The sequence below is a fragment of the Halichoerus grypus genome, chromosome 5, assembly GCF_964656455.1.
Source record: "Halichoerus grypus chromosome 5, mHalGry1.hap1.1, whole genome shotgun sequence".
NCBI lineage: Eukaryota > Metazoa > Chordata > Mammalia > Carnivora > Phocidae > Halichoerus > Halichoerus grypus.
Window position 1 is genome coordinate 163267403 of NC_135716.1, and position 24632 is coordinate 163292034.

At 45.7% G+C, this 24632-nt stretch overlaps 1 protein-coding gene across 1 annotated transcript; it reads right to left on the reverse strand.

Moving 5' to 3' along the window:
- Window positions 1–401: 401 nt before the first annotated feature.
- Window positions 402–24632, reverse strand: ZBTB8B (zinc finger and BTB domain containing 8B). The gene is made up of 4 exons (XM_036065191.2): window positions 24520–24632; window positions 17482–18615; window positions 6442–6620; window positions 402–3062 (listed from the first exon to the last, which is right to left on the reverse strand). The coding sequence occupies exons 2-4, from the start codon at window positions 18434–18436 to the stop codon at window positions 2745–2747; spliced, it is 1452 nt and encodes a 483-aa protein (XP_035921084.2). The 5' UTR covers window positions 18437–18615; window positions 24520–24632; the 3' UTR covers window positions 402–2744.

The window sequence follows — 24632 nt, forward strand, 5'->3', positions numbered from 1 at the left end:
TATGGAAAAAAGAATCATTTAAATATTAAGCTTCATGTTCCATTTTCCTCCCATGATTTTGCTACTTTAAAATGTAATAGAATGACCAGAGCCTAGTAATCATTCTAGAAGTATGAGATCAGAATTTCTAAGTTTCCACATCACAGACCAAATCAGAGCTTGGGCAAGTTATGAACAATTTGGCCTCAGCTCCCCATTTTACTAATTCCACTATTTTCCAAAACTTGGAAATGGGAGCATAAGGGCCTACTAAATATTATGAAGGTAAAAGGTAACCTAAAATATAACACAAAATTAAGTTCACTCATTAAAGGTCATTTAAAAAAATCTTACTTTAGGGGCGCCTGGGTGGCTCAGTCGTTGAGCGTCTGCCTTCGGCTCGGGTCATGATCCCAGGGTCCTGGGATCGAGCCCTGCATCGGGCTCCCTGCTCAGCGGGAAGCCTGCTTCTCCCTCTCCCACTCCCCCTGCTTGTGTTCCCTCTCTCGCTGTGTCTCTCTCTGTCAAATAAATAAATAAAATTTAAAAAAAAAAATTTTTTTTAAATCTTACTTTATGTTATGGTCAGGTTTCTCAACCTTGATACACTTGACATTTTGGACTAGATAATTCTTTGTTCTAAGGGGCTGTCCTATGCATTGTAGGATGTTTAGCAGCAACCTTATCCAGACGCCAGCAGCACCCTGCCCTGAGTTGTAACAATTGAGACTGTCTCCAGACATTGCCAAATGTCCTCTGGGGGACAAAATCATCCCCAGGTGAAATTCACCATCTTACAGTGGAATTGCTAATGTAAATTTACTTTGCACCCGGGGATATGATCAGGTCATAGAGTCACTGAGGAGGATCGTTGCTCTCAGAGAAAGCGGGCAGAGAAGTTGAACTGTGAGGTAGAAAAGTCACATTAAAACACTAGAAATGGGGCACCTGGCTGGCTCAGTCAGTGGAGCATGCTATTCTTGATCTCAGGGTTGTGGGTTCGAGCCCCATGTTGGGTGTGAAGATTACTTAAAAATAAAATTTAAAAAAACCACTAGAAATAATTTAAACAGAGCAAAAATATCAAACAAAACTCCTTGCAAAGCACACCTTCTACACAACCAGTTAGATTTCCCTTTTGCTAAGATCCCTCCTTGAAAAGAACAGCTAATATTTCCATTTCAGGAATGAAAAGTGTTTCTGGTCCTTGATAATTTCCGGTTTGTTAATCTTGATCTAGAACAATAATTTTCAAAACTATCTGTGGCAAAAGACCATTTTTAAAATTTCTAATCTACTGCAGGCCAATAGGTGGTCCTACTGTGTGGATTGGTATCAAAGAATTCACAGGCCAGCTGTCTGGGGGTCACAGTTTGACTAACACTATTCTGGAGTTCTCACTTCTATTGAGAAGTATGGTTTAAACACCTTTTGAACTCTTCAATGACTAACACTCACAAGCCAATTTATAATGTTTTTTATTGGCTTTTTTGTTCAGGAGGCAGAAAGAAAGGTGGTTTTGCCACCTTTTGAAACACAACTATACTCAAAGGAAGAAAAAGTGATTTCCTTTAAAGCCCATTTTGGATACTTGAACATAAGACAAAATTATGAAAGTGCCTTAAATATCTTTAATCCCTAATATTTCCTGCTCTTCGGTCTTTTAAAGAAGTATAGCCTCTTCTGTTAGAATAACCACATGGCTGCAAAGTGGGTGAAAAGCAGAATGGTTTTAAAAACCTGTTCTTCTACCAACCTTCTCTTTCCCTCCAGAGGTAAAAGCAGAATGATTTTAAAAACCTGTTCTTCTACCAACCTTCTCTTTCCCTCCAGAGGGTAAACAATTTAGAAATATAACTTGTTTATATAGGCTTGCACTTTCCCTCCAATTAAAGCTCTATTCATAATCAAAGTAGAAAACTCAGCATGGCCATATTTCCACGCTCCGCAACAGTGACTCTGGAAAATGGCTGGAAAAAGCAGGAGTATTTTGAATTTCGCCCAAATGACTTGTTTTATGATCACAAAACAGGCGATCTGTGTGTGTAGAATTGTCAAATACCAAACGAGACAGGGAAACCGCCCAGACCTGGGCTCACAGGCTCCCTTCCCAGGGCTAACTTAAAGTTTAATACAGCTGGGCAAGTCAGAGTACCCCAGGAGCCTCTCAACTCATTTCCATGTTTGTGTGCACATAAATACTCCCAGCCATTAAAATTGCAGCCTTAGAGTTAAAAAGTACCTTTATGATTATGTAGCCGAACATCCCTGCCTACCTAATGTCATGAAGCTTTCTCTTTAAGACTTCACCAGAAAACTAAAATACGGAATCCATTAGGAGAGGCTTGGCAGAAGAGAGACTGGTCTCAAGCTATTCTTGCCCACCTTTACAGAGAAAAAGGCTGACAAGAAAGGAATGTAGATGAGTGAGACAATATGAAAACAGGCACGGAGATTTTCTTATCTCTCTCCTAACCAGAGTCTGGGTGCACGACAGGAAGAATGGGGAGCCTTGGGGCCAGCCTTGACTCCCTCAGAATTAACTCAGCAAAGCCCTCTGAAACCAAGGGCATTCCACTAAGTAGTCATTAGTCCTTCGACTCACAAGATCCAACCTTCGCTATGTAATCTAACAAAAATGCAAGTAGAGGAACAGTGAAAAAAATATTCCCCTTGGGGTTCCACAAAATTGGACAAATGGCGGCTTTTGAACGCAGAATAAGCAACAACCAATTCTAAAACCTCTCCCCCACCAAAATTTACTGCTACGTAAGTGTCTCTCGATCTGACAAGTAGGGCCGAATTTGCCGTCTGTCATCAGAATCCTCTCCGGCGGGGTCGTTTTCCTCACCAGACTCCACGTAGATTGGCCAGTCATTGTCCGTGTCACTCTTTTCTTGGCTTTCCGACGAAGCCTCCACCAGGCTAAGGTTGATGGGCATCAGCTCGTCCTCCTCGTCGTGTGTGTCGGTAACACAGGTGCAGTTGTCACACAGCCCGAAGCGCCGCAGGCCCTGGGACAGGTGACTCGTGAAGGTTCTTCTGCAGCCCTTGCAGATGATTGGACGGTTGGATCTGTGCACCTGAAATCACACGCGGACACAGTAAACGCCGCGCCCCCCCTTGCTCTCTCTGCCACAGCCTCCGCCTCACCAAGGTGCTTCCACCCCAAGGCCATCGGGCAGGCGAGGAACGTGCCACCTCCCCGCCGCCAAGCCTCTTGCCTGGCTATTAATATGCCTCTGACGGCCGTCTTCGCTGACGCTCTGGACCAGCTTAGGTCCCCAGATACACATTCTCGCCTATCCTCCTCCCTTTGTTGAATTTTTTAAAAGATTTTATTTATTTATTTATTTATTTAGAGTGAGCAGGGGGAGGGGCAGAGGTAGAAAAAGAGAGAGAATCTCACGGAGACTCCGTGCTGAGCACAGAACCCCACTTGGGGCTCAATCCCACAACCCTGAGATCATGACCTGAGCTGAACCAAGAGCCGGTCACTTAACCCACCGAGCCACCCAGGCGCCCCCCCGCCCCTCTTTGTTGAATTTCTAACAAATGGTTAGTAAATTCCCTAGACGATAAGCTCCAAGAAGGTAGGGGCCATCCTCATTCATGTTCTCTGTCACATTTGTTACTATAACTCTATGCCCGGCATATAAAGGGCATGCAGGGAACGCTTGAGGATTTTAGGCGTGGCTTTTTATGTACCTGGGATTGTCCAGTTATTAGGGAGGCCGACTTCCTAGATGGTATCTTCTCCGTCCTTACCTCTTTTTTGATAAATGCTTTCCTTACCTCTGAGAATCACTTTGCAAACTAGAAAAAAGAACCTGATCTCCTACCCCACGCAGTTCCTCCTTAGGGCAGCAGCCCCAGGGGCCCCCTCTGCATACGGATCTATTTAATGTGTGCACTCTTCAGGAGCTCCAGCCTAGAGGGGCTCTGTGAACCAAAGCCTCTCCTGTGGAGAGCTCTGGATGCAGGATGCACACAAGAGGCAGAGACAGAGAGAAATGACAGAGGACAAAAGCCAATAACACAACACCCAGCTCACTGGAGCTGCCACTACATCCTGGCCAAATGCCTTCCAGGGGTTCTCCTAGGCTTTCTACACTAAACCCCAACCCTTAGCCAACCTGGCTATGTCCATGACCTTTGCAACCTGACAGGGCCTTTGAAAACCACCTCTTGGGGCTGCGGTGGACTGGACCTTGTATAACATGGAAAGATAGAGGGAATAAGGATTCCAACCAGTAAACTATCTTCAGGGCACCAGGAACCTACTGCTGCCAAGACAGACTGGAAATATAATTTGGGGGGAAAAAAAGACAGACAAAAACTTGAGGCTATGGGAAGAGGCCATTCTCAGGGGTGCTGGGGCCAGCCCTGAGAGTGGAGACGGCTAGTAACCTTGTACTTAACTTAAATCTGGATTCTTTCAAAACCACAATTCACATACCACAAAATTCACCTTTTAAAAGCATACAATTTGGGCGCCTGGGTGGCTCAGTTGGTTAAGCGACTGCCTTCGGCTCGGGTCATGATCCTGGAGTCCCGGGATAGAGTCCCGCCTCGGGCTCCCTGCTCAGCGGGGAGTCTGCTTCTCCCTCTGACCCTCCTCCTTCTCGTGCTCTCTGCCTCTCATTCTCTCTCTCAAATAAATGAATAAAAAATAAATAAATAAATAAAAGCGTACAATTTAGTGGTTTTTAGTATATTCACCAGGTTGTGCAACTATCACCACCATCTAGTTCCAGAACATTTTCATCACCCCAGAAAGAAATCAGGTGCCTATTAACGGCCACCCCTCTCCCATTTGCCAGCCTCTTAGCCCCTGGTAACCACTGATCTACTCTATCTCCATGGGTCTGCCCATCTTATGTATTTCATATCAAGGAAATCATACAAGATGTGGCCTTTTGTGACCGGCTGCTTTCACGTGGTGTAATGCTTTTAAGGTTCATCCATGTTGTAGCATGTATCAGAACTGCATTCCATGTTATGGCTGAATAAGGGCCTATGGTATGGATAGGCCACAATTTGTTTATTCATGCATCAGTTGATGGACACTTGGGTTGTTTCCACTTTTTGGCTATGGGAATAATGCTGCAATGAACCTTTGTGTGCAGATGTGTTTTTGTGCGAATGTATGTTTTCAGTTCTCTTGCGTATATACTTAGATATAGAATTGCTGCGGTCTATGGTAACTTTATGCTTAACTTTTTGAAGAACAACCAGATTGTTTTCCACAGTGGCTGCACCATTTTATATTCCCACCAGCAGTGTATGAATGTTCTAATTCCTCCACATCCTTGCCAACACTTTGTTATTACTTGCTTTTTGGCGATAACAATCCTAGTGTGTCTGAAGTGGTATCTCACTATGGCTTTGATCTGCATTTTCCCAATGACTAGTGATGATGAGCATCTTTTCATGTTCTTATTGGACATTGTGTATCTTCTTTGGAGAAATGTCTATTCACATCCGTTGTTTAATTTGGTTATTTGTCTTTTATTGTTGAACTGAAAGAGTTCTTTATATATTCTGGTACTAGATCCTTAGCAGATAAATGATTCACTAGTATTTTCTCCCATTCTGTGGGTTCTCACATTCTTGATAGTATCCTCTGAAGTCCAAATCATTTTTATGTTTGATTTTCTAAAGACTGATTGCCTTGCTCAAAGATGATCTTAAATACAATGCCTTCCTAAATGGCCTGAATGCCTTTTAGCTGGTGGGAATTAACCACTCACATGGGAGACAGAACCTCAGGGGGGAGCCAGTGGGAGGGGAGGTCCCCTGGGTCTGAAGTCCTCTTTGCTGCCCACAGGTAGCCTTAGAAAGGGTGGCACACACTTTTCCCACATCCAGGTACTGGGGTTGGGTGGAAAACTGAGGATGCACTTTTCTCACCTTTGGCATCACACCGGTGAGAACAGACCCACAATCCCCTGTCCACACCCCATTGTTCTCTGCCTTATGACAACCATCCCTGACCAGGATCTAAACTTTCTTGAGTTGGGGGCGCCTGGGTGGCTCAGTCAGCTAAGTAGCTGCCTTCGGCTCAGGTCATGATCCTAGGGTTCTCGGATCGAGCCCCACATCGGGCTCCCTGCTCAGTGGGGATCCTGCTTCTCTCTCTCTCCCTCTGCAGCTGCCCTTGCTTGTGCTCTCTCGTGCTCTCTCTGTCAAATAAATAAAATCTAAAAAAAAAAACCCAAAAAACAAACCTTCTTGAGTCTAAGAAAACTAGTCTCTTATATAAGTTTTAACTTTCTCTAAGTGCCACCAACCCAGCTTTAATTTAGTAGAAACACATGTTTAAAATTCTCTGAAAATGCTCCAGGGGACAGAGAAGTAAAAGGCAGGCTGGTTCACCCTTGCATTAGACAATGTCAGGAGCCCCCTCCCCTCCATCCCCTCCACCTTCACCACAGGAGACTTTCCAGCCCAGACACTTACGCTCAGGGCATGACTCCGCAGATGCTCCTGTCGCGTGAACCTCTTCCCGCAGGTCTCACAGGGGTACGGCCGCTCACCTGTGTGCGAGCGGATATGCCGCTTAAGGATGCCCTTCTGTTTGGCAGTGTAAGGACAAAAAGGACACTTGTGGAGCTTGATGGGGACCACCAGCACGTCACCTGGGGAACCAAATGGGTTGTAAGCATCAGTGACACTGGCCACCCTCCGACAGGTGATCGGGACCTGGGGAATTCTGCCAGCCCGGACCCAGAGGGAGGACATCAACTTTACCACCAGCTAAGGGCAAGACACTACAAATTCCAAGTCTCTGTCTGGCTCCCAATCAGCCAGAGGGTAAAGTGGGCTTCTGATATAAGGCTGCAAGGAATGACATATGGTACCGGCTTCTAAACTTCTCTATGGCTCGCAGTTAGAGACACAGCTTACATCACAACCTCAGAATTCACATGTCTTCAAGGGGATAACTGGAAAAGCTTCCCAAAATAACACTCACTCTGACAGTGTCTATTGTCTCTGATTTCATTTTAAGGCAGTGCTGATGGAGACCCTTTTACGGACTGAATTGCATCCCCCCAAAATTCATACATTGAAGTCCTAACCTCCAGTGTGACTATTTTTGGAGATAGGGAGGTAAATTAAGGTTAAATGAGGTCATAAGGGTAGAGCCCTAATCTGATAGGACTGGTGTCCTTATAATCCGAGGAAGAGACACCAGAGGTCTCATTCTCTCTCTGTTCATGCACAGACGAAAGGCCATGTGAGGACCAGGAAGAAGGTAGTAGGTCGCGAGCCAGGAAGAAAACCACCCTACCAGCACCTTGACCTTGGACTCTGAGCCTCCAGAACTGTGAGAAAATAAATCTCTGTTGTTTAAGCCACTCAATCTGTGGTATTTCTGCTGTGGCAGCCTGAACTGACCTCCTGAATTGATTTCATGACCCTCAAAAGTTTGGAACCCTCTGTTATGATGAATCAGACCCCTGGATCAGGATCTATCCTTTCTATGACAGGAGTGCCTAAGAAGAGCTTCCAGGCATGTGCAGAAGATGTGTACTGTGAAAAAAAAAAAGAAGAAGAAGAAGAAGAATAGAAAAAAAACAAACAAACAAAAAAAAGAAGATGTGTACTGTGATGCACACCCTCAACCGGAATTCGTATTAACTCTATAGATCTGAAATCCTCAAACATCCAGGGATTCACTTAAATCTTTTTCCAACCCTTTGTTTTTTTTCCCACCTTGCTCGTACAACCATTAAGGTGACAACACGATTATCCCCCCCATATACAAAAACTGTTCAAGTTTCCCGAGTTACCCTCATTGCAGCATTCCAAGATGTGTCCCCTCTATGCACAGCCTTCAGGATTTTATAGACTTTGGTCATATCACATCATACAGGAAGGCACTAGTGACTCAAGCTTTCCAGGCATTGAAATCTGAGTTCAATGAGATTGCTCATTGAACTGCTCCACCATTTACCAGCCATATGACTTTGGACATCTCCCTTAACTTCTCTGTGCCTCACTTTTCTCATCTGTAAAATAGGGATGATAACAGTTCCCACCTTAAAGGATTGTGGTAAGAATGAAGTGAAGTAATACCTACAGCACAGCACCTCGCACATGGTAAGGGCTCATGAATGTCAGCCATTTTTGTCACCATCATCCTCTCCTTGGTGTTTCTTTACCGATGAAGCAGCCCAGGCTCTGTGGTTTTTCTCAACACTGTAGTAACTCCTTTTCTCTGGGACCTTCTCAGGATACCTACCTGGGCTTTATCTTTTTGGAGGTGCTGCCAAAAGTATGGCAAGCCGAATCCCAAGTGAGAACCCAACATCTTTCCCAACACAACCCAACCCAAGGGTGGAGATTATTTTCTCTCGTTTCAAGTTCCCAGCCTGATAATGCCTAACATTCTGCATCATCTATAGTGACTCCAAAGCCTGTTTCCTACAATAAAGCAGCAGCTCTTGGCTCATCACTACATACGTATGTTGGATTATTTTGTCACTGAGCACACTGGGACTGAGATCTAGTTTCTTGCTCACTCCTCTGGTGTTGTGGAATCTTCCTGCCATCTAGCCCCACCAGCCTGGCATTAGACTTTATCTCTTCTCAATTATCTACAAAAACATTAAGTCAAATGCGCCCAGCATTGGTCCCCGGAAAAACCAACCGTTAACTCTATCTCCATCAGAAAAGTAAGAATTACTACAACACTTTCCTTCCTCTCTCGTGACCTGATCTCACCAATACAACCATTCATTTAAATGCCTACTACATGCCAGACACTCTTAATAAGGTCCACCTTTACCAAGACACCCATTTCTTCCCTCAAGAAGTTAAGTCTGGCAGGAAAGAAAGACATGTAAACAAATTCACACAATATAATGTAACACGTGCAAAGTTCAAAGTGATGAAGAAGCATAGACAAGAAAGTAATGAATTCACTCTAGGAGTTCAGAGAAGATTTCACAGGAGAGGTGATCTTTGAGCAAGGTTTTTTTTTTTTTTTTTTTTAAGATTTTATTTATTTATTTGAGAGAGAGAGAGAGCACATGAGAGGGGGGAAGGTCAGAGGGAGAAGCAGACTCCCTGCTGAGCAGGGAACCTGATGTGGGACTCGATCCTGGGACTCCAGGATCATGACCTGAGCCGAAGGCAGTCGCTTAACCAACTGAGCCATGCAGGCGCCCCTTTGAGCAAGGTTTTAAAGGATGAATAGGAGTTCACCAGGAGTTCAAGACAGAGAAAGGTATCTCAGACAGAGAAATAACGCACACTTAGGCATAGAGGTAAATAAGAAAACAGAATATAAAGCAGAGGGGAGAGGGGGGATGAGAAATGAGGCTGCGGAAGGGGCAAGAACCAGACTGTGAAGGTCATGGTCAATCATTTATTCAACAAATTTATACTGAGCATCTACTAAATGTCGGGCTATGTTCTAGGCCCTGGGGATACAGCAGTGAACAGAAAAGATAAAAATCCTGCCCTCATGATTCTGACATGTTCAGGAACTTGGACTTTATTCTGTAAGCAGCTAGAATTTTAAGGAGGGGAAGTACATGGTCAGATTTGAGTTTTAAAAGATCCCTCAGAAGACAGTACAGGGGAAGGATTTTTCTTTTTAATTTTTTTCAAAGATTTATTTATTTATTTGCAGGGAGGGAGGGGCAGAGGGAGAGGGACAGAGAGTCTCAAGCAGACTCCACAGGAAAGGCAGAGCCTGTTGTGGGGCTGTCTTGCGACCCTGAGATCACGACCTGAGCCAAAACCAAGAGTGGGACGCTTAACCGACAGCGCCCTCCAGGAACCTTGTAGGGGAAGGATTGAAGAGAGGCAATATTAAAGGCAGGAAGTACAGGTGAAAGAGGATGAGAAATGTCATGAACTAAAGCAGGGACCGCGGAGGTGGAGAGGAGATACCCATGTGAGGTAAAATGGACAGCACTTGATGACCACATGTGGGAGGGTAAGAAGGGAAAGAGAAGATTCAAAATGACAGAGATTCTGGGTTAGCTGACCTGGTGGATGATGGTGGAATAAACCGAGGTAGGGAACACAGGAGGAAAAGCAGGTACTAGAGGAATGATAGGTTCAGTTTGGATTTTACTATGTTTGGGGCAGGCCCAGAGCATCCATGAGGGGCATATCTGGGTTAGATAAATCTGGAGCTTAGGCACAGAAGGGAAGAATACAGTTTTAAGAATCTTCAGGAAATTGGAGTGGTTGCTTTAATTAAGGCCTGGCCTTTCCCTGAGCACCCTGCCTCCCTTACCCCATCGCCCTGACACCTCTGAGTCGGAGGTGCGTAGGATCCCCCTTGTGCTTCACTGTCATCTCCAGACCACTGTCCCTCCCTCCATCCTCAAAAACCTTAAGATCTTTTGAAGCTCACACCATCGAATGATAGTACAGCTACGTCTCCTTATTACAGTCATCCCGGATCCCTGAGGTTACCTCCTCATTCTGTGGAGATTTGATCACATTGCCTTCAAATACAACTCCTGGTGTAATTCTTGATGTGAGTACTGAAAATGACCCTGGCCTCTCTGTTCCTTGACCTCCTTTCCTCCAAAGACCTTGTTCTCTACCCCATCTCAGCTACCCCGTCCTAGACCAAGAGCTCTCAACTCCACCTGCATATTAGAATCACCTGGGAAACTTAAAAAAACAAAACAAAACTGATGTCCAATCTCTATCCCAAGCATCAGATTTTTAAAACACTCTGCCTAGTGTATAGTTGAGAGGGAGAATCATGGCCCCATACCTAGATATTTCCAATAACTGCATTTGTTCCACAGCCTACATATCAAGCATCCCACTTCCCAACCACTATCTCGTATCTTTCCAGCTCACCCCCTAAGTGTCCCTTCTCGGTTGGGACCACATCATGGACTATGCTGCCATTTTACTGTCCTTCACCTCCTTGGGGCCTCATGCCTCTCCTTCCCCAGTTTCGTGCCCACAGTCCGTCACTGAAATCACTCCTTCACATCCATCCTTAACTGCCTGGGTCTTCTCTCTCCCTCTGTGTTCACCTGGTTAAACCTAAATTCTGGTTAAATACAAATCTGTGCCCATTCCATACCTGAAACAAGGCAAATTAACATCACTGGTGAAAAATACACAACTGTGTTCTGGTCTCACTTTGAATCCGTCTAACCATCACCCTCTGAGCACTAATATCAGAGCCCTTGGTTCTGCCCAAGAACCCTAAATATTAGGGCACCTGGGTGGCTCAGTCAGGGACTCCCTCTGCCTGCGCTCTGCCTACTTGTGATCTCTCTCTCTGTCAAATAAATAAAATCTTAAAAAAAAAAAAAAGAACCCTAAATATTTCCCTGGCTCACTCTCTCCCACTCTCCTCAGGGACCATTCCACACCCTCCCTCTGATCAGGTCTCTGCCCTCCACTGTCCCCTCCTCCCTTTCAGCCATTGTCCTTGCTTCTTTTTTTTTTTTTAATTTTATTTATTCATTTGAGAGAGAGAGAGAGCATGAGCAGAGGTGGGAGAGGGAGAGGCAGAGGCAGAGGGAGAAGCAGGCTCCCCCCTGAGCAGGGAGCCCGACGTGGGACTCAGTTCCAGGACCCTGAGATCATGACCTCAGCAGAAGGCAGACACTTAACCATCTAAGCCACCCAGGTTCCCTTGTCCTTGCTTCTTTAGCTGATGAGAAGCAATCAGAAGAGAACCTCCACATGCTCCCAGCCACCCCCAAGCTCCCCCATGAACACATACGGTCTGCTTCCACTCCTGTTCCTATGAACGAATGTGCTTCCTCACATGCAGAGCCAGACCATCCCCACCACTTGGACAGGGACCTCGTCTGCCCTCGCTCTATCAACTGTCCCTCTCTCTTTTACCATCAGTTATCCTCCTCTCTCCTGGATCATTCCCACCAGTAAACAAACATGCTTTTAGATCCTCCACCTTCATAAAAACCTTGACCTCATATGCCCCTTCAGCTACTAATGCATTTCTCTGTCCCCTTCACAGCAAATATGCTTGAAAGAAGCATCAATACTCACTGTCTTCACCTCTATTTCCCCAGCTCTGTTTCGAGCCCTTTGGTCTCTTGCCTCCCACTTCAACAACACTACTCTTGTCAAGCCCGCCAATGACCTCCCCAATGATCAGTTCTCACTCTGCCTACACGCAGTCCTGGACATAGTCGATTTCTCCTTTTTCCTGAAACATTTTCTCTTCCTAGTACCATCACTCTTGATTCTCCTCCTACCTCCCTGCCTGCCCCCTCCCCGTCTCCTTTACTGGGCCCTATTTGCCTGACCTCTACATGCTGGAGTTCCCCCAGGGCGCAGTGTGTAAATCTCTTACCTTCTCCTTCCACAGCCATAAGTTCATGGGATATATAGGTTTCAAATTCCATGAACCCATTAATGATTCCCAAATGTATAGCTCAGCTGTGATTCCCCCCGGAACCCAAGCATACAGGATGCAACTGCTTAGTGAACATCTCCACGTGGAGATCCAAGAGGCATCACAAACAACATGTTTAAGTCAACTGCTCCAGCTAAAAACCTGAGGGTCACCCCTAACTTCTCTTTTTCTCATACCACTCATACAAGCCATTAGGAAATCTGGTCGGTTCGACCTTGAGAGGCAGTAGTGTCCTATCCAAGAAGACCACTTTGGAGGTTATAGCATACACTACCCACATGGATGCTTTTAAGATATGTCACTTCAAGTCACTCTCAGCTGAGACCTCTAGTGGTGTCCCTTCTCAGAGGAAGACCCAAAGGTCTTCTCATGGCCTTCAGGGCCCCACCTGATCTGCCCTCATCCAAACTCTCTAACCTCATCCCCTAGCACTCTGCCTCACCCACTCCACTCCAGCCTCAGCAGCACCCTGCTGTTCCTCTAGTTCACTTGCCAATTGTGACCTGCACCTGGGCCTTTGCACCTTGCTCTTCCCTCTGCCCAGAATGTTCTTCTCCCTGATTTACCTTGCAGTTTGCTCTCTTCCTCCCTTGCAGTTTCTGCTCAAAGGCAACTTGTTAGAAAGGCCTTCCTTGTCAACACTAAATAAAATAGCATCTCCTTCACTATCAACCCCTGCTTTAGTTCTTCTTCATGTTATATACTTACTTATATGTTTATTGTCTGTCTCCCTGCATTGGAATGTCAGCTTCATGAGGACAAGGACTGCCTTTTGTTCACTCCGATGAACAGTGCTTGGCATATAGTAAGTGCTCAATAAATATTTGTTAAATGATTGAATGAATGGAGACATAGATCAATGGAACAGAATAGAGAGCCCAGAAATAAACCCATGCTTATATGGTCTATTAATCTATGAAAAAGGAGGCAAGAATATACAAATGGGAAAAGACAGTCTCTTGAATAAGCGATGCTGGGAAAACTGAACAGGTACATGCAGAAAAATGAAACTGGACCACTTTCTAACACCACAAACAAAAACAAACTCAAAATGGATTGAAGACCTAAATGTGAACCCTGAAACCATAAAAATCCTAGAGGAGAACACAGGCAGTAATTTCTCTGACATCGGTCATAGCAACATTTTTCTAGATATGTCTCCTACGGCAGGGAAAACAAAAGCAAAAATAAACTATTGGGACTACATCAAAATAAAAAGCTTTTGTGCAGGGCACCTGGGTGGCTCAGTCGTTAAGCATCTGCCTTCGGCTCAGGTCATGATCTCAGGGTCCTGGGATCGAGCCCTGCATCGGGCTCCCTGCTCGGCGGGAAGCCTGCTTCTCCCTCTCCCACTCTCCCTGCTTGTGTTCCCTCTCTCGCTGTGTCTCTCTCTGTTAAATGAATAAATAAAATCTTTAAAAAAAGAAAAAAGAAGATGTCTTAAAAAAAAAAAAAGCTTTTGTGCAGTAAAGGAAACCATCAACAAAACAAAATAAAGGCAACCTACTGAATGGAAGAAGGTATTTGCAACTGATAAACCCGATAAGGGGTGAATATCCAAAATATATAAAGAACTTACACAATTCAACACCGTAAAAACAATCTGATTGGGGCACCTGGGTGGCTCAGTTGGTTAAGTGTCTGTCTTCGGCTCAGGTTATGATCCCAGGGTCCTGGGATCGAGTCCCACATTGGGCTCCCTCCTCAGCAGGGAGTCTGCTTCTCCCTCTCCCTCTACCCCTCCCCCCTGCTCATGCTCACTCTCTCTCTTAATAAATAAATAAAATCTAAAAAAAAACAACAACAACAATCTGATTAAAAAATAGGCAGAGGACTTGAATAGACACACTTTTCCAAAGAAGACATACAGAATGGCCAACACATATGAAAAGGTGCTTAACATCACTAATCATCAGGAAAATACAAATCAACACTACGATGAGATACCACCTTACACCTGTCAGAATGGCTAGAATCAAAAAGAAATAACAAGTGTTGGCAAGGATGTGAATAAAAAGGAAACCTCATGCACTGTTGGTGGGAATGCAAAGTGGTACAGCCACCGTGGAAAACAGTATGGAGGTCTCTCAAATTCCACTATGGGGAATTTACCCAAAGAAAACAAAAATACTAATTTGAAAAGATATATGGACCCCTATGTTTATTGCAGCATTAATTATAATAGCTAAGATATGGAAGCAGCCTGTGTCCATTGACGGATGGATAAAGAAGATGTGATATAAGGTGTGCACACACACACACACACACACACACACACACACTATGGAATATTACTCAGCCATAAAAAAGGATGAGATCTTGTCATTTGCAACAACATGGATGGACCTAGAGGGTATTATGCTAAGTGAAATAAGTCAGACTGAGAAAGACAAATACCATATGATTTCCCTCATATGTGGAATCTAAAAAACAAAACAAATGAATAAGCAAACAAAAAGCAGAATCAGATCTATAAATACAGAGAACAAACTGATGAATAAATGAATGAATGAATGGGCAGGAATGATAAGATGTTGAAGAAGAAAGCCAATGATGGAACACTGGACACACTGGCATTAAATGACCCCGTGATGAGACTGGAAAGGAATGGGCAGAGGTCAGAGCAATGGGTACCCGTGGTGTCAGAAGCCAGAGGAAGATAGAATTTCAAGAAGGAGAGAAAGGGCAGAGTCAACTACTGAGAGAGGCCAAGTAAGATAAGACCTGAAAATCACTCATTGGATTGGCTCTAGAAATGCGTGGCTGACCTCATGGCAGCAGGGTCGGTGGAGTGGAGGGGGCAGAAGTCAGCCTGCAGTGGGCTGAGAAAAGAGTAGGAAGTAAAACAGTGGAGGTAGCCAACGCAGATGAACCTACCAAGAAGCAGTGGGAGGTGCCGGAGCTGGGGTTGGGAGGTCTGGGGGAGGAGGGCTGATAGGAGGACCCTATGACCTGACAGTGTCTGCTTACTTCAGATGTGAGCAATGTGGATACAGAATTACCATGACACCCTCCTGGCTGTCTCCCTGCCCTTGTCTCCCATCTCCACGCCATCTGGTGCTAAGGCCAAATTAATCTCCCCCAAGCACAGAACCTGCCTCCTCCCAAGCTCAGTAACTACCAAAAAATTCCCCTGTGCCTACAGACAAAACCTCACCTCTTAGCATTTAAGGTTTTCCATAATCTGACTCCCATCAATTTCTCTCCTCTTCTTACCCTCGGATGCCACTTTCATAATGCCTCCCTGATCTCCCAGGCGGAAGCCAGTTCTGCTTTTGGACCACTGGGAAAGCCACACCTCCATCTGTCTTCCAGTCCTACTGTCTTTCTATCATGTGATGCCAATGACACATATCTTACCTCCTCTAAGACACCACCAGCTCTTTGAGGGCTGGATCCATGTCTGACTTATCTTTGTGTCTTTACCAGGAAGGTCCTCAAATATTTGAGCAAATAAATGAATGACCAAACACATCAGTCCTACTCTGTGCCTTGGCATTTGGAATAAATTTACCCAGGAGCCATGTGAATGGGATGAAAACTTGGCAGACGACAGGCATGGCCAGGGGCCAGGGTGGCTGCCTTGTCCACAGCACCTTCTAGTTGGAAACCTGACTTGACAGACAGATAGACAGACTGGACTTGAATGAAGACGGAGTAGGCCTGCATTATTATTTCTTGATGCTTGTGGTTACAGGCAGAGGGGTTGAAAGATAAAATCATGGCACTGAAATCCTCTATTCATTTGTGCTGCCTGCACAGTTTGTTTGAATGAAATGAAGCCAGCCCAGGTTTCTCGTTTTAGCTCTGCCACTTAACCAGCTCTGCATTCTTAGGAAATTCACCAAACCCTTGTGGGTCTCAGTTTCTCCACACTCTCCTGCCAAACTCATGAGGGTCTAATGGGTGTGAAAGGGTGGTCACCGTCTGTGAAGTGCTATTATGCACAGAAATGAGATTTCAACCCGTTCCCACAGTGTGTTCATGAAAACAGCCACTACCTTCTAAATGCTGGTTAAGCCAGTGTCCTGAGGATCGGAAACAGCATTTTCGAGTTTTCAAGCCTAGTTTTAATCAGACATACAGAGTGTTCTTGCTTTAAAAAATGAAATTAAATGTCTCAAGACAGCCATTTAGTAATGAATAAAAGCGGCTGATCTCCCTTATCTAAAATACTTTCACTGCCCAGTATTGAAGGGTGAATTTAAATTGGGATTCATTAATTTCTTGGCTTGAGGTTCTGGAAGCTATAGGGTACTTTCATCAGTAAGGTGGCAGCCAAGTCTATTTCAATCTCCTACAGGACATTTTACAACACAATTACCCCACCTGTTAAGAGGAGTTAGTCATGTCAACTCATCTCTCAGAGTTGTTCAGGGAAACAACCAAGTTCTCTTAAAACGCAAAAGCCTACCAAAGGAAAATATTTGATATAAAAGCTAGTTTAAGGGTGATGATTTAATTAAAACACAAATGTCTTTGGAGTTATCAACATTAATTATTAAAAGAAAAAAAAAGCCTACCAAAGGATATAAGAAACCTACTCACATAAAGCCAAATGCCAACTCATTTTAGATATTCTCAAGTAGATAGCACCATTGACCATGACACGCTAAGTGCCTGTCGACCATGTGCCGGGCACCATGGCTCACAAAGAGAAGTATCGATTTCTTACCTGTCTGGAATATGTGATCATACAAGAGAAAAAATTCTGAGAACCTTCTCGTTTGGTCCTCAACCCTGTGATAAAGGCAAGGCAGGGATGATTATCTCCTGAACAAAATGGCTTCAAAGAGACTGACTGATTTAACCCAAGTCCCACTGCTTATTAGTAGAAGACAGTAGGTTCTTTCCATGTCTTCAGACTGCCCTCAACATGCTTACACTCTAGTTGTAGAGGTAAAATACTACCACAGAGGAAGAGACAATGGCCCGCACACAGCAGGTGCTCAATGACCATCGCTTGGTGGGAGTGGTGGTAATGTGGTGGTAATGATGGTGGTGATGACAATGACGGTAATGGCAGTGACCATGACAATGATCATGATGACAGGAGCCGAAGAGGCCCAGGTGTGCGTGCTAAAGGACCGGCAGAGATGCTGAATGCTCGTGGAGCTCACCTGAGTCCTCTCCATACCAGTCAGTCTGGACATCCATCATGGAACTCATGGGTCCTCCTGCACCATCTGGTCTTCCCTCCAAACTCCGAGAAAAGTGATGGTCCGCATCGCCTTTGCTGGGGACAGCACTGTTGCGCAGAAGTGCCTCCAGGAATTGCTTCACGTGGTAGTTACCGTAAGCCAAGTCCACAGCCTGGCCACCGGGCAAAGCCTCGGCCACGCGGGCCAGGCTGAGTGGGGCGGCATAAGGCTGCAGCGGCTCACCACCCTCCACCTCCACCTCGTCGGCCTCAAACTCCACCTTGGGCTCTATCTGTTTGGGCAGAATAGAGAGGTCACCGTCAGCTGGGCCACAGCCCTGGCGGTCCTTCACCACCAGTCCCAGCGGGTGGCAGCCCTGGCAGTCACCGCAAGGGGACTCTCTCGGACAGTCCACACTCTCCTCTCCCTCGGCTGCCGAGGAGACCAAGCTCTTGGTATCACAGGAGGTCCCTTCCCTGCCTGAACTGGGGCTTCCACCGTCAACGTGATGAGCCCCCACGGCCACCGCCGCCGCCGCCGCCTCCTTCTCCATCTTCCGGCAGATATCGAGGGATGACCTGATGTACGTCTTGCAGAAGTTCACCACGTCGTTCATCTGCAGGTAGCTGGCCGCTGACATAACTTCAATCACGTTCTCCCCGCACAGATCCAGCTTCCCAGAGTACAGGAAGTCTAAGATGGTGGAGAAGGCATCAGACGTGACGATGTCCAGCGAGGCGGTGCTGGGCCGCCCGCTGTCCTGGATGTAGTGAATGAGCAGGGCGCGGAAGTAGCCGCTGTTGGCAAACAGAATATTCCTGTGGGCCTTGAAGATCCGCCCTTCCACAATGATGCTGCAGTCACAGAAAAAGTCCCTCTTTCGCTGTTCATTCAACTCCCCCAAGAGCTTGGCATAATAGGATTGCATCTCCATTTCTCCACCAGCTGCTGCTTCTCTGGAGTGGCCTGTATCTCTGCCAAGATTTTTTTTTTTTTCCAGTTAATTCACCGATCCCAACCTTACAAATAAGATGTTCAGTTTTAATTTTTCTTTTTCATTCTTCCCCAAACACCGGTTCAGTAGTGTCTTTATGATATAGGCTATTTTGGGATCTAACAAAAATCAGAGGTGGTCCAACGGGGTTAATTTATGAAAAACAACAAAAATAACCAGAACAAGCTGCACGTGGCACAGTACATAGTGTTTTACATGGAAGCTCTCAATACATTTTTATAAAAATCCGATGATAAAATTGTCCCCATTTTTCTGATAAGGAAATTGAGACTTAGAGAAGGTAGGAGATGACCCAGCTATAACAGCCAGGACTCAAAACCAGGTCAGTTATCCCCTGGAGTTCCTGCTTTTATGCCTACACTATACTTTCTTCAAGACTCAGAATATAGATAATACCCAAATCTAATACTTAGAGCTCAATCCTGACACGGACCTTGGAGACTGTACTCACCTGTCTCGGCACACCCCTATTATCATGCCTTCATGGAAGCATGGTGGATTCTTGGGCTAGCCTGCATACAGTCATCGTTCTTATGGTTTTTAGGCCCCATTCTGGCTTTGAGAGATCCACCCTTCCCCCATTCTTGGCCAACGTGTTTTGCATCAAGCTGGCGCCATCCCCAGGCTCTAGATATAAACAGATATAACACAATCAAGGCATCCCACCTTCTGAGTGCAGTGATTAGCTCAGAAATGGCCACGTGGCTTGGTCAGAGCAATGAAAAGCAATACAGGTTTAGTGAAGGTTCCAGAAAAGAGCACTGTCTACTCTGTGAGCATGTGCGATGTCAGAGATGCTGTCTCAGCACCAGGGGAACCAGCCTGACAAAGATGACAGTCTGGCTCAGGCAGGAGGAACAAATGGAGCCCAGGGACACCCTCTGTGCCCCAGTTCATGCTGGGCCAGAAGCCAATTAAGTCTCTTTTTGCCTTAGCTGGTCTGAGTTGGGTTTTCTATCTCTTGCAAATGAGAGACTCCCAACTGATGGACTCCACTACCCTTGGTTCACTCCCTCGAATTTTATGTCCTGGCCCTTGTCTGTCAGTGGACTCCAAGCCTTTGAAGGCATGAGCCATGTCTTATCTCATCTGCTACCCTCCGTAGCACCTGGCAGAGTGCTTTGGACAAGGTAGGTTGGCTAAGGGCAAAGGAAGACTCCTTTCTTAACTGCTAAGTAGAACAGGTATAAATCAAGTTTAAAACCTTCTGCTGGTGAGAAAGACAGATGCCGACCTTCTTCTCTGAGCTCTCGCCTCAATCTTTTCCCATCACACAAACCACAGAGCTGTCCTCTGACAGCACTGCAGCTGGTCTTAAGGGTTAACTTGCTTCAAGTTAACACAACTCCTTGCTTACTGACCTAAGGCCCTTGATCTGTAACCGAACTAATTTGCTTTCTTTGAGATTTGCAGACCACTGGCCTTGGAAAATGAAGGACCAGAACTTTCCCAGGCCACAGAGGCCAGCAAGTCTGTTTGAAGCCGCCTCGGCTCTCTGATTAGCCTGGCAATCTTTTAACAAAACATTTTTCTTTTTTAAGGTCACGCAAATGACTCTACTGACCTCCCTTTGCGCATCTGTAAACCTTGCCCTCCTTTGCAGAAAGATCAGAGTACTCTTGCACAACCCCGGGGTAGCCAGGAGCCAGACCTTCTTGCACAACCTCTGTGTGCTGAGATAATTCTGTAGCTAGCATCATTGAGCCGCACATCATCAAGAAATGTCAAAGCCCACCGTACTCCCTTAACTGATTAAACCCCTTTAAAAATCCCTGGGCCAGGCAGAAACCTCGGAGTTGGCTTTTGGACAAGAGTCTGCCTTCTCCTCAGGTGGCTGGGCTCCTCTCTTGAGTATTGGCCTCTTGAGCAACAAGCAGCCGAACTTGGGTTTCGGTAACAATCCATCCACTACCCCTTTTCCATACTGACCCATGGAACACAGATAAGTTTCTACAACCAAGTACATCATCTCCCTCTACTGGAATCACAAAAGGCCTAGTTAGAGCTGCCAACCACAAACAACTCCTTAGCACTCTTCCTTTCTACAAATGCAACACAACAATACCTCACCCAGCCAGAAATCAGACATTCCCTACCCACAAAAAGGGCCCTTCCACTGGCAAAATAGACGCCCCAAGGTCTATGTACTAACTGCACAGACTAGATTCATTGAAGACCCTCAACAACCTTATTAAGTGGCTGTCCACACCTACTTTCTACGTACTTATAGCAAGTGATGCATTAAGTTTAGAAACTAGACAACCAATTAGGGAGAGAAGTGAAGGAGTGTCTCTAAGCAAGTAAACTGACAAAGGTGAAAACTAACAGCTAGGAAAAGGTTAAAAAGTTACTTAAAAAACAGACCCAGGAATTTTTTCAAAATTTCAGCCTGAGGCCATGTAGCTAAGCATATTAGATGCTCCTACATATTCAAAATGGCCTAAGGACAGCAATAAATTATAGCCTGGGGCTATCATTGATGGGCCTAAGTCATCAAGATGATTCTTATCTGTTTATATTCATTTTAAAGTCAAGGAAGTTATGTCATAATTTCAGGAATTTTTTTTATCCAAAGTAGTTAAAATTAACATTTGGTTCAGAAAGGAAGAGACCTGTCAGGTATCTGCACAATTCCCAAAAATATCAACCCTGAAAGTTGTCACAGAACTAAGGTTTCACTGTCATTCCCACCTCTTCTGACTGCTCTAACCAAGCCTTTCAGGCAGTTCCTGCCATTGCCTTTGGCTATCAAAATATGAAGGGAAAAATGAGATACAGGAAAATGCAACATTTCAATATCACACTCTACTTTTCTTTAGAACTGAAAGAAAGGGGCGCCTGGGTGGCTTAGTCGGTTAAGGGGTTAAGCATCTGCCTTAGGCTCAGGTCATGATCCCAGGGTCCTGGGGTCAGGCTCCCTGCTCAGCGGAAAGTCTGCTTCTCCCTCTCCCTCTGCTCCTCTCCATCCTGTTCATTCTCTCTCTCTCTCTCTCTCTCAGATAAATAAAATCTTAAAAAAAAAAAAAAAAAAGAACTAAAAGAAAACCTATCAGACTGGTAAAATCACATTTTTCAATGTGCTAAAATCCAATGTTGATGTGGATATAATCTGGAATACCATTTTAGAGAGGAATTTGGCAATATTTATTAAAACCTAAAATGCACATTTCTTTTGGGGCGCCTGGGTGGCTCAGTCGGTTAAGTATCCACTCTTGATTTTCGCTCAGGTCATGATCTCAGGGTTCTGAGATCAAGCCATGCATCATGCCCCTAGTTGGCTCTGGAGTGGAGCCTGCTTAAGATTCTCTCTCTCTCCTTCTCCCTCTGCCCCTGCTCCCCTCCCCGCTCATGTGCATGCTCTCTCTCTCTCTCTCTCTCAAAAATTAAAAAAAATTTTAAATATTAAATGTAAAAGTTTTAAAAATACACACTTCTTTTTCCCAGAAATTTCAACGTAAAAATTTACCCTTTCGGATGTGTTGTCAAAAAACACCAAATTACAAGTTCAGAGATGTCCATTCACCAGGTTTTTGTACTAGTGCAAAAGTAAAAGTGATCTGAATGTCCACCAACAGGGGACAAGTTAAGTCAATGAGGTACAATCGCACAGGTGAATACTATGCAACCATGTTTTTAATGAGCTAGAGTTGTATGTGTTCATTATGGAAAGGTCACCAAGATATATTAAGAGGAAAAGGCAAGATGCAAAACAAAATGTACTGTATGATCCCGTCCACATATGCATGATTTTTCCCCCATAAGGTTATACAAGCAAGAGTTAATAGCAGATATACTTGAGAAGAAGGATTAAGGGTAAGAGGTATGTAGAGGGACTTTCACTTTTCATTTTCAAACTTTCTGTACTGTTAGGGTGTTTTACTATGCGTATGTACTGCTTTCACTTTTTTCTTTTTAAACAAAGGGGGGAAAGGAAGAGGGGCAGAGGGATAAGGTAGTTGGCAAACAGGAAGATAAACCAGTGTAGGCACAACAACTCTTAGCCTGAAGAATGGTTTTATCTACAGGGCCTTCTCCCAGGGCACTTCTTTTTTTTTTTTTAATTTTATTTATTTATTTGACAGAGAGAGAGAGAGACAGCTACAGAGGGAACACAAACAGGGGGAGCGGGAGAGGGAGAAGCAGGCTCCCTGCTGAGCAAGGAGCTGGATGCGGGGCTCGATCCCAGGACCCTGGGATCATGACCAGAGCTGAAGGCAGATGCTTAACGAACGACTGAGCCACCCAGGCGCCCCTCCCAGGGCACTTCTATCTTTCACTGGAAGATGCTCCTTTCCAGCAATAGTACTCAAAACCCATCTTTGGCTTTCTCGCTGCAAATAATCTAGATTCTATTGGGTCATATTAATACTCCCTAACTTTGCAAGTCTGTCCCCAAGCCTATACTTGTCATATACTGTGGAAATCATTATTCATATCACTTGATCAGTGTCCTGCATCCCTGGGACGCTATTTCTCCTTGGAAAGAAGCTCTTTGGGTATACTGCTGTCAGAAGTACATTTATCCACACTCTGGCAGGGACCCCCCTCCCCCAAACCCTCTCACTGTTCCAATTAAATTCAACAGTGACTAGCTACATACAAGGAAGATGCCAGGAATAGAAAAATGAACCAAGTACAGTGCATGTCCTCCAGGAGAGAGCAGATGCCAACACTACCACCTGCAACACACTGGCGCATTCCCCAGGGATTCCTACCCAAATCCCACAACTGTCTTCACTCAGGCACCAAAACCAGCCTTGAATTCCACCCACTAACTCTGACAAGACTCCTTCAGTCTTACCAACTTGAGAATAATGAAAACCTGATCATCAAAAAAAAAAAAAAAAAAAAGGTGGGGGTGCACATCTGAGTGGCTCAGATGGTTAAGCGTTAGACTACTGGTTTCCGGCTCAGGTCATGATTTCAGGGTGGTGAGATCAATGGAGCCCCTGGTCCAGCTCCACTCAGTGTTCAGCACAGAGTGAGCCTGAGATTCTTGCCCCCTGCCACTTCCTCCCCTTCTGCTCCTCCTCGCTGCTCATGCGCTCTCTCGCTCGCTCTCTCTCTCTAAAATAAATAAATAAAATCTTTAAAACAAAAACAAAAACAAACACCTGCTCTTCAATTGCTAGCATTTACTGAACACCTCTCCTCATGAAGCACTGTAAGAAGTACTTTACAAGCATTAAGTTTTATCTCACAATAACCCAATGCAGTAGATATAATCGTTGTACTCTCTTTTTCAGGGGAGGAAATTGAGGTTCCCAAATTTATAGCTAACACGCCCAAGCTGGGATTGGAACCAAAATTGGTTTGATTCCATAGTTGACATGCTAACCGCTATGCCAACCTGACTCCCCGAAGGGTTGGGGAAGTCACTCCTCTCCCAACGCATGGAGTGGAGGGAAACGACACAGGAGAAGAGTTTCCAATTCCACCGAAAGAATTTCGGGGTCAACTGCATCTTCGGTTCACCTGTAAACTGCTCCCAAGACAAGGGGATTCCCCCCGCCCACTTCCAGAGCCAGACGACCCTGCAGAGATCACGTGAACTAGTTACTGGACCGGTATTTGGCTCCTGAGGGTGGGGAACTGGGGCCTTGCCCCTCCCGTGGCCTCCTGCGGACAAAGTGACCATCGCTTTGGTGAGCGCTGCCCCAGCCTGGCCGAGCCCTCGCCCACCGGCATCATCGCAATCGGCGGGCGCCAGGACCACCCAGCTGGACGACGCGGGGGGACAGTCCAATGCCAGGGAAGGGGGGACAGCTGCCGCCGCGCCACGCCACCCCTCCCCACGCTGGAGGGGAGGGAGGGTCGGTCATCCAGCTCAGGTTCGCGCGGCGGGGGTCTCGGGAGTAGCCAGGGCCGGGAGGTCCAAAGGAGGCCCACCGAGAGGGGAGTTCCCTGCCCGCTCCCCCCATCCAAGGCCGACCTCCTGGGGAGCCCCGAATCCTCCCCAAACCAATGAAAGCTGCAGCGCGAACCCGCTTCTCAGCTCTCACCTTTTAGCGGGATCCAGCCGCGCTGCCGCCGAGCTCCGCGCACCGACACGCCCCCCTTTCATTCACCTGTCGCCCCCTCCGTGAGAGGAGAGACAGCTGACCAATCACAGGGG

Excerpts from the sequence above, each read along its gene's own strand:
- ZBTB8B (XM_036065191.2), bottom strand. The coding sequence starts at position 18,436 with ATGGAGATGCAATCCTATTATGCCAAGCTCTTGGGGGAGTTGAATGAA. Across the intron at positions 6,621-17,481 it reads CTGGTATGGAGAGGACTCAG|GTGACGTGCTGGTGGTCCCC; the intron begins GTGAGCTCCACG and ends TTGGTTCCCCAG. Across the intron at positions 3,063-6,441 it reads TGCGGAGTCATGCCCTGAGC|GTGCACAGATCCAACCGTCC; the intron begins GTAAGTGTCTGG and ends GTGTGATTTCAG.